The sequence below is a fragment of the Cavia porcellus genome, unplaced genomic scaffold (genome assembly GCF_034190915.1).
Source record: "Cavia porcellus strain 051 isolate PalLab524CR breed Dunkin Hartley unplaced genomic scaffold, mCavPor4.1 scaffold_10, whole genome shotgun sequence".
Taxonomy (NCBI): Eukaryota; Metazoa; Chordata; class Mammalia; order Rodentia; family Caviidae; genus Cavia; species Cavia porcellus.
The window spans coordinates 54,139,348-54,154,754 of NW_026947493.1; the positions used below are offsets into that span (position 1 = coordinate 54,139,348).

The following is a 15,407-nucleotide window of genomic DNA, read 5'->3' on the forward strand; positions in this document are numbered from 1 at the left end:
GATGTAATGTAATGGCAGGAAGAAGGTGTGTCTTGCTCTTGCTGGTTTTGGCCTTGCTGTTTGTAGCTGGCATGAACTGTGGCCCTGCCATGCCAGCCTGCCTTGAAGCCAACTAAGTATGGACTAAAACCTCCAAAAACTGTAAGAAATAAACCTTTCCTTTCTCAACTTTGGGCTTCAGGTATTTTGTCGTAGCGACGAGTAAAAAGTAAGACACTCTTTGAATTTGTTTCATGGATTCTGCGCATTTTCTATCTTGTTCATTCAAGGTTTCAATCAGTTTCCCATGCTCCTTTACTTTTTTTTTTTTATCTATTTCTTCTCTAGCGATGCTGAGCAACTCCTTTACTAAGGTTGTTATTTCTGTTTTTACATGATAAATTATTTCTAATTTGATTTCCTCTATAACCTCATGGATTTGTTTCTTTATTTTACTTGCTATCTTTTCACAGATTTCTGGTGTATGACTTTTAAAGTCCTCTATTTCAGTATCTCCTATACTTTTTTTTTTATGGTCTAGATGTTTAAGTTTACATTTGGTTTTTTATTTTGTCATTTTCACCTTTCGGCTAACATTTGGTCTTTCAATCCTACTAGTCTCAACTATTGTTAGTGTATATCTTTGGATTCTACTGTGTGGTTGATGTTTGGCCTACTGTGTTGATGTTTGGGTACCATGATGGAAAGGTGGGCCAGTCACCTGAATTCTTCCTAAGCTGATTAGCCTAATAGTATTGATGTAAGTCAACCTTTAGTCCCTGCTGTTACTATGTCTTCTGGTTGTTCCAGGTCACCAGATCTCCCTGTCTATAGTGTTTGTCTCAGCTGGTACCTAACTGTGTCACTGGGTGTCTCATAGCCCTTTTAATTTTCTCCATATTGAGGGAGGCCTTATTGGCACCCTCCTCAACCAACCTGATGTTCTGTTTGTTGAGGAAGGAGTCACCCACACTCTTGCCAAGTGCACCAAGGTCCTACAGCTAGAAGGAGCGTCACCACTGCTCCTGTTTACCCACTCTAGACCTCTATTTTAAGGGCAAACTCACCACATGGATGGAAGCCTGCTGAAGTCCTCTGTTTGAATGAGGGGTTACTGAGTCTCCCATGCTGGGTTGATACCCAGCATGGTTAATTCACTGCAGTCCAGGTTCTGTGAGGAGGAGAGGGAGCCGAAGATCAACAGCAATTCTAGATCCAGGAGGTGAGGAGTCCCTGAGGGCAGGGGACAGCAGGAGCATGAAAGCAGTGTAGCCAGGTTTGGCCAGCCCTGATTGCCACTGGAGTATGCTGCTGGAGGTCTGCGGGTCCAATGTATTTTATGTTGTTCTTTTTTTATCTTAGGACTCTCAGATTGTTTTTTCGTGTTCCCTTACTGTTTTCAAGAGATCTTTTTGTGATTGCTAACCATGATCATCTCTTCTAGGTCTGATATTCTTTCATACAGTTGGTTTTGTAAACTTTCTTTTTTTTTTTTTTTTTTTTTTTTTTTTAGTTGTAAAGGGTTTCTTTTTCCCTACAGAACCAGGAGCATTTTTTATTGGTTGATATATTTTTTTTTAAAAATTAAATGATTTTTTAATGAGTAAGGGAGAGGATGAGATAAAAGGGGGCATAACAACATAACAATACAGGTTAAAGCATAACACTTGCAGCAACCTAGTGCTTCACCACCAAATAACCCGACTTAATAGTAGTTAGCATAGTCTTTTTCTTTGAAATATTTGAATATAACTTCATATGCTATAGCATCAAATATATCGACTGTGTAACACCATTCAAGTGGATGAAAGCATTGTAGAGTATTTAGAACCAGCTAACAGATAAAAAAAAATGATCAATGGTTTCAATATTATCTCTTTGCCTATGGCAATTTTGTTTATACTACCACATACAATAAAGTCCAGCAAGTTATAACCTAATAAAATCAATGGAGACAAAAGAACCATAGTTTGGTACGGCTTTAAGACAAGATGTTATTAAATCAGCACTAGATGTTATTATCTTATTTTCTTCAAAGTGGCTGTTCATTGCATCACCGGCCATGATATCAAACAGCCCAGAATAAAGCCATTCCAAGTAATGAGTGAGAATTTTATAAGGCTTCAAGGCCATATAATGGGGAATCATGGTTATCACATACTTTTATATATTTGATTCATTTCCTACACTAGGGAAACTATTCGGAGTTCACAGATGAGAGTTTGATTTAGTTCACTTATGAGTATGGTTTCAAGCTGCACCCATTTATTGATAAATACCTCAATGTGATCCTTCTTTATAGCTGAGGAGTACTCCATTATGTAGAAGTGCCACAGCTTTTTTATCCATTCCTCGGTTGGTGGACATTTGGGTTGTTTCCATGATCTAGCAATTACAAATTGTGCTGCTATAAACATAGGTGCGCATATATCACTTTGGTATGATGCTTTCAGTTCTTCTGGGAAGATGCCTAGTAGTGGAATAGCGGGAACAAATGGGACTTCCAATCCCAGCTTTTTGAGAAATCTCCAGACTGACCTCCACAAAGGTTGTACCAATCTACACTCCCACCAACAGTGTAGGAGAGTTCCTTTTTCCCCACAGCCTCTCCAGCATTTGTTGTTGTTGGTTTTCTTGATCCTGGCCATTCTTTCAGGAGTGAGATGGTATCTCAGTGTGGTTTTAATTTGCATTTCCCTAATAACCAATGATGATGAACATTTTTTCATGTATTTATTTGCCATTTGTATTTCTACCTCTGAGAAGTGTGCATTCATCTCAGATGCCCATTTTTGGAATGGTTCTTTCAATTTTGGGGGTCTGATTTTTTTTAATTCTTTATATATTTTAGACAAAAGTCCTTTGTCTGAGGGGGAGTTCACTAAGATCTTTTCCCAGTTTGTGGGTTTTCTTTTCACTATGCTGGAGATTTTTTTTTTTTTGACTTACAAAAACTTTTTAATAAGAGGTAGTCCCAATTATTGATTCTGGGAAGTATTTCCCATGCAGTTTGAGTCCTGTTCATGAATTCTCTACCTACCCCTATGTCTTCAAGGTTTCTACCTAATTTGTCTTCCAATAGATTTAGTGTTTCTGTTTTAATATTCAGATCTTTAATCCATTTAGATTTTAATTTAGTACATGGTGATAGGCTTGGGTCGTTTTAGTTTTCAGCCAATGGAGAGCCAGTTTTTCCAATACCATTTATTAAAAAGACTGTCGTTCTTCCAGTGAACCTGCTTGGCTCCTTTATCGAAGATAAGGTGGTTGAGTGTGTTTGTAGTTGTGGTTGTATCTTCTAATCTATTCCATTGATCCTCTGCTCTGTTTTGATTCCAGTACCATGTTGATTTTACTACTGTTGCTTTGTAGTATAACTTCAAGTCAGGGATTGTGATGCCTCCTGCCTTGCCTTTGTTGCTTAAAATTGCCTTTGATATTCTAGGTCTCTTCTGGTTCCAGATGAACCTTAGGAGTGATTTCTCTAGATCTATAAGGTATGTTGATAGTATTTTTATTGGGATTGCATTGAATCTGTATAACAGTTTTGGGAGAATGGCCATTTTCATAATGTTTATTCTTCCTATCCATGAACATGGGATCTCTTTCCATTTTCTGAGATCATCTTCAATTTCTTCCTGAGTGTATTATAATTTTCCCTTTATAGGTCTTTCACTTCTTTTTAAGAGTAATTCCTAAATATTTCATTTTTTTGGTTGCTAGTGTGAAGAGTGTGGCTTCTCTTACTTCTCTCTCTGTTATTTTGTTGTTAGTGTATAAGAATGCTATTGATTTCTGAGTATTTATTTTGTACCCAGCTACATTACTGAATTTATTTATTATATCTAAGAGTCTTTCAGTGGAGTTTAGGGGGTCTTCCATGTAGAGTATCATGTCATCTGCAAATAATGACAATTTAATTTCTTCTTTTCCTATCTTTACCCCTTTTATTTTTCTCTCTTGTCTAATTGCTCTGGCTAGTACTTCCAGTACTATATTAAATAGGAGAGCTGATAAAGGGCATCCTTGTCTTGTGCCTGATTTTAAAGTAAAGGCTTTCAATTTTTGGCCATTTAGTATGATACTGGCTGTTGGTTTGTCATAGACAGCCTTTATTATATTGAGGTAAAGACCATCTATTTCAATTTTCTGTAGAGTTCTTATCATGCAAGAATGTTGGACCTTATTGAAGGCTTTTTCTGCATCTATGGAAATGATAATGTGATTCTTACTTTTGGCTTTATTGATATGATGAATTACATTTATTGATTTACGTATGTTGAACCATCCCTGCATGCCTGGAATGAATCCCACTTGGTCATGGTGTATAATCTTCTTGATGATTTGCTACATCCTGTTTGCCAGTATTTTATTGAGGATTTTTGCATCTGTGTTCATTAGGGAGATTAGTCTGTAATTCTCTTTTTCGGTTGGGTCTTTCCCGGGTTTTGGTACTAGAGTAATATTTGCTTCCAGGAATGACTTGGGAAGAATTGCTTCCCTTTCAATTTCATTGAACAGTTTAAGGAGTGTCGGTATTAGGTCTTGTTTGTATTTCTTGTAGAATTCTGCAGTAAATATGTCTGGGGGCCTGGGATCTTCTTTGTAGGTAAGGAATTAATTACATGTTCAATTTCATTGATAGAGATTGGGTTATTCAACAGTTTTACATCCTCTTGATCTAGCTTTGGTACTTAATATGTTTCTAAGAATCTATTTCTTCTGTTATCAAACTTTTGAGAGTAGAGGTTTTCGAAATAGGTGTTGATGATCTTCTGTATTTCTATTGAGTCTGTAGTGACTTCACCTTTTTCATTTCTTATTGCATGGATTTGAGCTCTTCCTTCCCTTCTTTTAATAAGGTTGGCTAGAGGCTTATCAATTTTATTTATTCTTTCAAAACCAACTTTTTGATTCATTGATTCTTTGGATTGTTTTCTTAGTCTCTATTGCGTTGATTTCTGCTCTGATTTTTATAATTTCCTCTCTTCTTTTGGCTTTGGGCTTAACTTGCTCTTCTTTTTCTAGCTGTTTGAGGTGTAATATCATGTTATTTATTTGCATTCGTTCTGTTTTCCTGATGTGGGAGCTCAGTGCAATAAATTTTCCTCTGAGGACAGCTTTCATTGCATCCCATAGATTCCGGTAAGTTGTATCTGTATTTTCATTTGTTTGTAGGTATTGCTTAATTTCTTTTTTAATTTCCTCTGTGACCCACTGATTACTCAGGAGTGTGTTATTCAGTTTCCATGTGTTTGTGGGATTTTTGCAATATCTTTTATCGTTGATTACTAATTTCATGGCACTATGGTCCGATAGCATGCAAGGGATAATTTCAACCCTTTTGCATTTATTTAAATATGTTCTGTGAATTAATATATGGTCTATTTTAGAGAATGTACTGCTGAGAAGAATGTGTATTCTGTTGTTGTTGGGTGGAATATATATATATATATATACTCTGTATATATCTATTAAGTCCATTTGTTCACATGTGCAGTTCAGTTCTTTTATTTCTTTATTGATTTTCTTTTTGGTTGATCTATCCATTGGTGTCAGTGGTGTGTTAAGATCTCCAGTCAGAATTGTATTACTACTAATTTGGTTTTCCATTTCTGCTAGTACTTGTTTTATATAACTGGGTGCTCTGGAGTTTGGTGCATATATATTTAAGATAGTTATATCTTCCTCTTGTAGTTTTCCCCTAACCAGTATGTAGTGACCTTCTTTATCCTTTCTAATCATTATTGGCTTGAAGTTGACTTTGTCTGCAAACAGAATAGCTACCCCAATTTTTTTTTTGGGGGGGGGTCCTGTTGCATGGAATGTTGTTTTCCATCCTTTGACTTTGAGTTTGTGAATATCCTTTTGAGTTAAGTGGGTTTTTTGTAAACAGCATATGGTTGGATTTTGTTTCTTGATCCATTCTGCCAGTCTGATTCTTTTAATTGGTGTATTGAGACCATTTACATTAATAGTAAGAACTGTTACAAATTGGCTTATTGTTGACATACTATCTTTCTGGCGTTGCATGTTTATCTTTCTGCTCTGTTCAACTGTCTGCTTTGTTTAGTGGTTTTTTCCTAAATGTATCTAGGCTGTCTTTCAGTATTCTTTGCAGGGTTGGCTTGGTGATCATGAAGTTTTTCAGCTGATCTTTGTCATGGAAGTATCATATTTCTCCATCAAATTTGAAGGACAGTTTTGCAGGGTACATCAGCCTAGGTTGAAAATCATTTTCTTTTAGGATCTGAAATACATCACTCCATGCTCTTCTTGACTTTATTGTTTGTGCTGAGAAGTCTGCTGTAATTCTGATAGGTTTTCCTTTATAGGTGATCTGTCTTTTCTCTCTGACAGCCTTTAATATTCTATTCTTTTGTTCAATTTCTGAGATGGTCATTATTATATGTCTGGGTGTAGATTTATTTTGGTTGTGACTATTTGGAGATCTATATGCTTCATTGATCTTGATACCAGTTTCCAATCTCATGTTTGGGAAATTTTCAGCTATTACTTCTCTAAATATCCTCTTGACATTCTTTATGTTGTCCCCTTCTTTTTCATTTATCCCTATCAATCTTATGTTGTTTCTCTTTGCGTGGTCCTGTAGGTGTTGAATTGTTATTTCCTGATTTCTTGTTATTTTTAAAAGATCTTTTCTTTCCTGTTCACTTGTTGCAATCTTGTCTTCGAGGTCTGAGATTCTATCTTCACATTCATTGAGGCGGTTTTTACAACTTTCAATGGAGTTTTTGATTTCCTGTATATCTCTTTGCATCTGTTTTGTGTATTCTGTTTGCTTCCTATACTGTTCATCCAGGGATTCTACCCTTCCATTTAGTTCCCCTAATTTTTTAATTGCCTCTTCTTTAGCTATGTTTAGCATCTGCTTCATTTCTTTTATCAATTCTTCTTTCATCTGAGAGAATATTTCTAGTTTGAATTCCTTCAGGGCTTCCCATACTTGCTTCTTTATTTCGGTTACCATTATTTCAGGTATTTCAGTCAGGTGGCATGTTTTTTCTTCTATGCACATGGCTCCTGGGCTTTCTTGGGGTGAGCTGGATGTTTGAGATTGCATTTTAGACTTTCATTTTGTCATTTTCCTGTATTTGGTAGCTTCAAGTGTTGTTCCAGGTGTGGGAGAGAGATCCACCAGCCTGGGATGGGGTACCCTGCGATGGCCCCACTCACTGGACCCAGCAGGGAACTATGGCCTGCTCCTCAGGCCAGGAAGAGTGTCTCAGGCTGGTCGGAGCTCCCAGCCGCTGCTGCCACAGTCTCTGATCTGGCCTGGTCCCTGGGTCTGGTAGAGACCTGGCCTGGGTCCCCAGGTCATGGCGAAAGTTCCCACAGGCTGGGCGGAGCTCCCAGCCGCCGATGTTACTCTTACCCTTCTGGTCTAGTCTCTGGTCCGGTGGGGAGCCCCTCTGGTCCCCCAAGTCAGGGAGACCTGGCCTAGGTCCCCAGGTCAGGGCGAAAGTTCTCACAGGCTGGGCAGAGCTCCCCATCGCAGTTGTTACTCTCACCCTTCCAGTCTGGTCTCTAGTCCAGTGGGGAGCCCCTCTGCTCCCCCAAGTTAGGGAAAAAGTTCCCGCAGGCTGGGCGGAGCTCCTAGCTGCAGTTGCTATAGTCTCTGAACTGGGCTGGTCCCCGGATCTGGTGGGAAACCAGCCTGGGTCCCCAGGTCAAGGCAAGAGTTCCCCCAGGCTGGGCGGAGCTCTCAATCACAGCTGTTACTCTCACCCTTCCAGTCTAGTCTCTGGTCGAGTGGGGAGCCGGTCTGGACCCCCAAGTCAGGGAGAAAGTTCCCGCAGGCTGGGCGGAATTCCCAGCTGCAGCTGCTATAGTCTCTGAACTGGGCTGGTCCCCGGGTCTGGTGGGAAACCAGTCCCCGGGTCAGGGTGAGAGTTCCAGCAGACTAGGCAGAGCTCTCAGCCGCAGCTGTTACTCACCCTTCCGGCCTGATCTCTGGTCCAGTGGGGAGCGGGTCTGGTCCTCCAAGTCAGGGAGAAAGTTCCCGCAGGCTGGGCGGAGCTCCCAGCTGCAGCTGCTATAGTCTCTGAACTAGGCTGGTCCCGGGGTCTGGTGGGAAACCAGCTTGGATCCCCAGGTTAGGGAAAAATTCCCGCAAGCTGGGCGGAGCTCCCAGCCACAGCTGTTATTCTTACCCTTCGATGGGGAGCCAGTCTGGTCCCCCAAGTCAGGGAGAAAGTTCCTGCAGGTGGTGGTACAAGCGCCTCCGACACTGCTTTGGTTTTGTAAACTTTCAATGGAATTTTTAATGAATATCTGGATAGTGAATTTCTGGATGTCTGTTTGACTATGTTTAATGGATTATGTTTATTTCCTATGTTAGGCATTCATGGCTGCCATTTTCCTGTGATCCTCAATGTTTTGTTGTTGTTGTTTGTTTGCTTGTTGGTTGGTTGGTTGTTTTTATGTCTACTCTAGGTTTTCTGAATTAGTCCTTCATTATGGTCATCTCTCTTTTTTTTTTTTTTTTCAACATGGGAGACTCTTCTCTGATTTCCTCTGTAGCTTCATACTTTTTATTGTTGCTATTGCTCTCATTCCAGAAAATTCAAGTGGTTGACTTGTAATCGTCTGTATTACTTTGTCCCCTAGATTTGTCCTTGGTTTGCTGGAGATATGGGGTTGCATTTTTGCTTCTGCATCTTGTCATTTTTCGATTATTTTATTTTGTTTTCTGTGTTGGTGCTCGCAAATTTCTTACAGTATATAACTTTATTACTAGTATCAAGGCTTCTCTGGGGAATGTCTCTTCCTCAGAGAGGTCTTCGAAACATAAGTGATTCGTGGTTTTTGTGTCTGTCCCAATATTCTACCTTCCCAATGTAGCTAGTTACTCAGTACCTGGTCCTTCAGTAGTGGACTATGATAATGATTATGACCCCTGTCACAGTGTTTTTATTAAAGGGAAAACAACTGATTACAACAGATATGACATCCTGCCTAAAGCAGTACAATTAGCAATAGCATCAAGCACAGCGTAGAGCCTTACAGTCTGTGACAATTATTAATTTGGTACTTGTAGCTACAGGGCTAAGATCTACAGTTGTATAACAAAATTCAACATTAATCAGGAACTTGCATGCAATGTTTCCCCTTAGTAGTGAGATTTTACCCAATGATGGGGAAATTTAAGAGGGATAGGCAGAAAAACAAATGAAGAGAAATACAGTAGAAGCAAGGTTGGGAAATAAAGGATAATCACCCAAGCTTTTGGAAACTGGCAAAGGGTGTAGGAGAGAATGAATGATGCAGAAAGCAAAAGATTATGAAAAGGAACGAAAGACTGAAGACAGTGTTCACTTACATGAAAATATAAAGTCAAGAAAGGTAGTTGTGTAAAGAAGGAGATGAATAGAACACCAGTAGAATAAGGATGAAGACCTAAACAATGCAGGAAAGGAAAAACAAAAACACTTGTTTGTGTCTCAGTTGCTGAGGCATCCTCAGACTGAGACAGCCCAAAGCTGCTTGTTCAACTGATTCCTCCTCTTCTCTGTTCAGGTTCCAGTATCATGACTCTGCTTATGATGCTTATTGCAGGATGGATGGGATGGGGTTCAGTGACCTGACTGCTGCAGAGACAGCCAGTCCCTCTTCATTCTCCTCTGCCATAGATGGATTGCAAACCTCACACTCCTCGTTGTGCAAGATTGCTTAAATTCTCTCAAGTCACTGGTCATAGGGCAGGAGCGGTTGTTCTGTTCTACTCACCATTGTTGCAGTGAAGCTGCTGCCAGCACTGCTGTTGTAGTGCCTAACTTACTGACTCACTGGTTCTTCTGCCCACCTTGCAGACAGCTCAAGGCTGCTGGGTCGGGAAAAGTCTCTTTTCCAATGGGGAAGGGGGTAGGTGTACTATAGGTGTTTATGTTCTTGCATCTGCCTCCTCACAAGCTACTAATTGCAAGGCAGGAAGGGTTGTGGATCAAGTCTGCTGAGTTCCCTAACCTTGTCACTAGGGCTTTCAGTTGTATGAAAAAAAAAAAAAAAAGCTGATAGCCTATTATGAAGAGAGCAGTACCAGTAAAATTTGATGCCAAGCTGCCACATCCTCTGTGTAAAGTAAGGCAAAAGAGACACTGAGTGCAGTGAACTGCAAGGCTCTCAATCTTCCCAGGGTGAAGACTGTAAAGAGCAGTGAGATGGTGAAGAATTAAAGACAAGATACGGCTATCTGGGATCAGGTGGAGTCTTCTGATGAGACGAAAGGAACTGATCAACCATTGCAGTGTGTTTATTGATACATTTAGCAAGTTAATGTCATGCAACACCCCATGCCTGGCAGTCTGACTTCATGGTAACCTAAGAGCTTGGTGTTCTCTGGACTGGAGCAGCTCATTCACATGGCTTGCCTCAGGCACTCTTTGTTCTCCAGATGGCCTTGCTCCAGTTCCCATTGTGTCATCAATCTCCAGCTTCAACTTCTCCCAACAAGCCTTACATCCCAAATCTATCTTATTTGACTTGAGTTAGCCACACTTTTGCAGTCCATTAGTTTCTTGGAGAATTCCCAATATGACAATTTTTGCTCAGCATGTAGGAACCATGGACTGGTTCACCAGTTTGTAAAGTCCTATATCTATGTTTTGCTTTATTTACAAGTCTCTTATTTCAGATTGACTTTGGCATCAGGAGGTTTGTCCCTTCCTTTTCTCCAAATACCTGTGTTTTCAGTTGATCTTCTATGAGTAGCTCCAGCAAATACACTGAGTTCCTCAGAGTACTCAGGTTTTCTGCATCTCTTCAGTTTCTCTGAGTAGCTCCAGACTGGCTCTTGTTCTGTTCACCTATATTAAATCATCTTTCTCCTTCCTAATATTTTTAGCATAACCATGCATCTCAAATATCACAAAGGCGTATTGCTAAATACTTGAAATATTACTTTAATTTCTCATTTTAAATGTCAATTCAGTAGTCATATTCTCTTGTAACACAAATCTCTTTTTCTTCCAATCATCTTGACTAAGTTAATATTGTTTAAATATGAGAGTGTCATTATTTAAACTGGAGCCAATAAACAAGTGGTTATGCCAATTAGTACTATACGATGCACAAAACAACCTTTATCCTTTAAAGAAATGCTTTGTGTGCACTTCATTCTATGAAATGCTGAAGGTCAAGAGCATAACTAAGATGTTTCAATTACTGCCCTGCAACTGATAATGCTTACTTGAAAAAGGCTAACATGTACACAGTAAAAACTTAAGACAAAAAGAAATTACTTGTTTTAATAGAATTTTTGTTTATTATGAACGGTGCAGAAATGTTAAGGAAGCTTTTTGACCACCACAAGTTACATAGCTGGCCATTCCTTCTTATTTTTCATTGTCCCTGGGCTTAGAAGGAAACCTGGTAGAATATAACCAAGAAACGCCTTGTGTTTTTGTAGAGAAAAAGCAAGTGGCAGTCAAAAAAAATGTATATGGTGGGATCTCGGAACTGAACAATGTGAAGTACTTCTGCTATATTTCTATGAAGTACAGTAATATTCTTACAGTTTTTTGAGTAAGTACTATTTCGGCTTTTCCCCTTGTATCATAGGGAGATTCATTCTTACTCTTGCCATTACTGTTTGAGGTAAAAAAACGTATCAGTCATTGACTCATATACTTCGTGTAGAAGCATTGAAGAGTATTAGACTGCCCAAGTAATACATACCAGTGAAAAATTATCTTGACCTGTTTTACATTTTAAACCTAAAATTTGTTAGTGTCTCTAATGGTCATTTGTGATATTTATGGATAACATCTTCTGAAAATCTTATGTATACTCTAAGGACAGTCATTAGAAATAAAGCTGTATCATTTACTTTGTCTTGTTAAGGAGTTAAGGTCATTAATTCTTCCTTAACATAGTACGTGGTGTTCATAAATGTGCTTTCCTTTCATTCTTACTATATTTAATGTAAGATAATATCAATAAACCCTTCATGTGCAAAAGACAGATAATCCCTCCAAGTTGTGACAAAAGGAGTTGATGTGCATTCCACATGGATTAGAACTGTCTCTATGATTCTGTTAGTTTATCTCATTTTTCACTCATTCGTATGTATATTATTTCTTTCCACTTTATTCTTTTCAGTGTCCAATTAAAATTTACCACTTCCTTTCCATTTCAGATGCATTTTGAACAAGTTTTTATAAGTATATTGTTCTAGTTCTGAGCTCAAAATAACTGAATCACCACTTTTCTTCAAATTACTCTAAAGTTGCCTGAAAGTCCTGGACTCAATCAATCCCCCCGTCTCAGCCTCTGAAGTAGCTAGACTCTGAGGTGTATGCCACCATGCCTGGCCTGAACTGTCCATAAAGTGGCTGTCAATGAAAATATGACCTACTAGGAACAAACTTTTCTAGTTTATGTTTCCCATTATTGAGAATTATCAGTATGGAGAAAGGTGGGTCAGTCGGTATAAGTTATAGAAGAAGTAAGTTCTGGTGTTCTTTTGCACACTACTGTGAATATAGATAAAAAATATATATATTTCAGATGTGTAGGAATTAAAAAGAAACCAAGTACTTTTTATGAGAGAAGAAAAGAGATACTTTGAGAGTACCTCAGAAATTAAGCTAAATTCTACCCATTATATACTCTCTGTGTCTAACAGTGAGCAAGATGACTGACAATGTTTTTCTGCATTACTGGACTCAATTTTCTAATATCTTCTTGGGGATTTGTGTGTGAGGCTCATGACAAACGCTAGTTGGTAGCTTTCTTGTAACATCTTTGACTTTAATAGGATACTTCTGGTCTTATGAAATGAGTTAGAAACTATTCTGTTTCTGTCTTCTGAAGAAATTTGGCAGAATTTTTTTCCTCAAAGGTTTGTTAGAATTCAGTATTAAGAACCCACATGGAGTTAATATGTTCTGCTTCTGTAATATTTTTAATTTTGGATTCAAATTGTACTAATTATGTATTTAATGTAGTTGCTTTATTTCATCTAAGCTTTCAAATTTGTGTATGTAGAACTTTTCATTATTATCCTTTTAATGTCCATGGAACCTTCATCATGTTCTCAGGGATATCCCCTCTTTCCCTTCAGATATTAGTAATCCTGTTGTCCTTTTTTCTTAGCTGAGTAAAAGCATATTCATTAATCATTTCAAAGGATAATAAAAATATAATAACCAAGACTATTAATCAGCCTCCCTTCCTCTATTTTGCTAGTGGCCAGGAAATAATAAAGGAAATACAAACATAAATATGTAGACAATTTTTCTAAGTCTTTAGCAAACATATTTGAGCTAGTTAAATGAGACTTTTTTTCAACAGGAATTTTTTCTGAAATTCAAATGTATTATTAACAAATGACAAAAACCAAGGAAAAATCCAATAATTCTTTTAATGTTTTAAAAATACTACCTCATCTTTGCCACAAGCTAAAAAATTTTCAGCACTTTTAAGGAAAATTTATACATAGCTTTCAAGTTCAAGAATTTAGAAACTAAGTTTCCTTGTTTTATAGCTAATAGCTTATCATAAGCACCGGTTTATGTGGATAGAGGAATATCACAGTTGATCATGTTTTATGGTAGAGACAGAGCCTGGGTAGAAAGATCCATCTGAAGAAAAATTATCTAGTGAGGAATCTTTTGCTTCTAATGAGTTTAGTCAACTTTCTTTTCTGGAGTAAAAAGTAATTTAAAAAAATACCTGACTCAGAGCCCTGTTAATGAGGCAGGTCAACAAGTTCTACTCAGATGACTGTGTAATTCTGTTCACTCGGTACCATTGGGGTTGAAACTCCATATGGGTTGGTGACAGTAAAAATGGGCAGGGCATCACTAGAGCATGTTTTGTAAATCAAATACAGCCAGTCGGTACATAGATGACAGTAAGGTGGAGAAAGGGCATGAAGGGTGAGTTCAGTGTACTACAAGTCAGGAACTCTTTTAAAATTTGGCTTCCTAGCATAGTGCTTTTAATCAAATGAAGGTCATTTGCAGTTACTTCTAATCAGGGTCTAAAAAGATATAGTCAAAGATTAAAATTTAAACTAAGAAGTAGTGTGACTACTCATACCTTTTTGGATCCTAGGCACATAATTAGTCTCAATAATACAGTGTTAGAGGTCATATATTTAGTGAACATGGGAGATCAGATGGTATACTATTGAAAATTTTCTTGGCCCAAAATTAATCTGACAGTGCTAAGCTGACAGATCATTTATTATTAAAGGAGAAATGTTATTAAAAGTAAACATTGGTAATACTGTATGAAAATATTTTATATACAGTTATAGTATAGTGTCAAAATTAAATATACACAATCCATTAATTAAAAAGCTAACATATATTATTCTCTTGAAAATATACCTCCCAAATTGAAAACTCATTAAGACAACTTTTATCATACATAAATGTCAAAAGTAACTTAGTACAAAGGCTTAGCATTCCTAGACTAAGAAATTTCTACCTTCTGAAATGATCCATTATTTCATTTAAAAATATTTGTTATACCATTTATTAAAGGCACTGTGTTATATATTCATATTTAAATGTATTTCTTAATCTCTCCTAAATATTTTTGGCTTCTTTATGTTGTTGCTTCTTTAAAGTATATACTTCTCTTGTCTTCACGAGCATTTTTCCATCAATGTTAATCCTAAAACATCTCCAGTGTAGATGATGTCAATCTTTATGCCAAATACAGTACACTGACGCATGGTGGACCGTAAAATTCTTCTGATAACAAAATGATGCTAATTTAATCCTTATTACCTTTATATACTTCATAGATTTGATTTCTTCTGAAATATTTAAACAGGTTTTACAAGCTTTATTGCACATGATACTTTATGTGGATTGTCTTGCAAAATCAGTATAAACTTAATACTGATTGATATATGTCCACATAGCTATAAAATAGTTTTTTCACCACAATACTCAGTTTCCATTGTTTATGTCAGTTTTCTGGTACTACAATGTCAGTTTCACAATTTTTCTCATTATTTTTACTAGGTTGTCTTCAGTAACTTCTAGGAGGCTTTCTACCCTCCAAAACTGCATAAGCAAATTATTGGAGGATGCAGCCAGTTCATATATTCCACTCATATTTTCCAGTGTTCTTTAATGCCCTCTCAAAATCTTATTCCAACAAGTTTTTATCTTTTGTAATAGTGTCTTTAGGAAACACTGGTCATTCTTTTTCGGTTCCTTTGAAACAGTTTCTTCCTAGAGAAATAGATTAAACAGTTATAATTTTATAGTTTTATCTGCTTAATAATCATATAAATTTGATTTCACTTTGTTTTACATATAATGAAACTGAGCCTCAAAAAGTATAAACAAGCACCAATGTCACATGGCGAATATAGTGGCAAGACTGGAGTTTATCTGTCCTATTTTTAATTTAATCATAAATTGAGATCACTCTTAGCTGTATAC

General features: G+C 37.5%; 1 protein-coding gene across 2 annotated transcripts in view; it reads right to left on the minus strand.

Moving 5' to 3' along the window:
* Positions 1-13,345: 13,345 nt before the first annotated feature.
* The window catches only part of Il7 (interleukin 7), a 37,477-nt gene continuing 35,415 nt past the window's right edge, over positions 13,346-15,407 (minus strand). For both annotated transcript variants that reach the window (XM_023561719.2, XM_003479913.4), the window contains exon 5: positions 13,346-15,194. In XM_023561719.2, the coding sequence (XP_023417487.1) occupies positions 15,090-15,194 (105 nt within the window). In that variant the 3' untranslated portion in view covers positions 13,346-15,089. The remainder of the gene's footprint in view (positions 15,195-15,407) is intronic.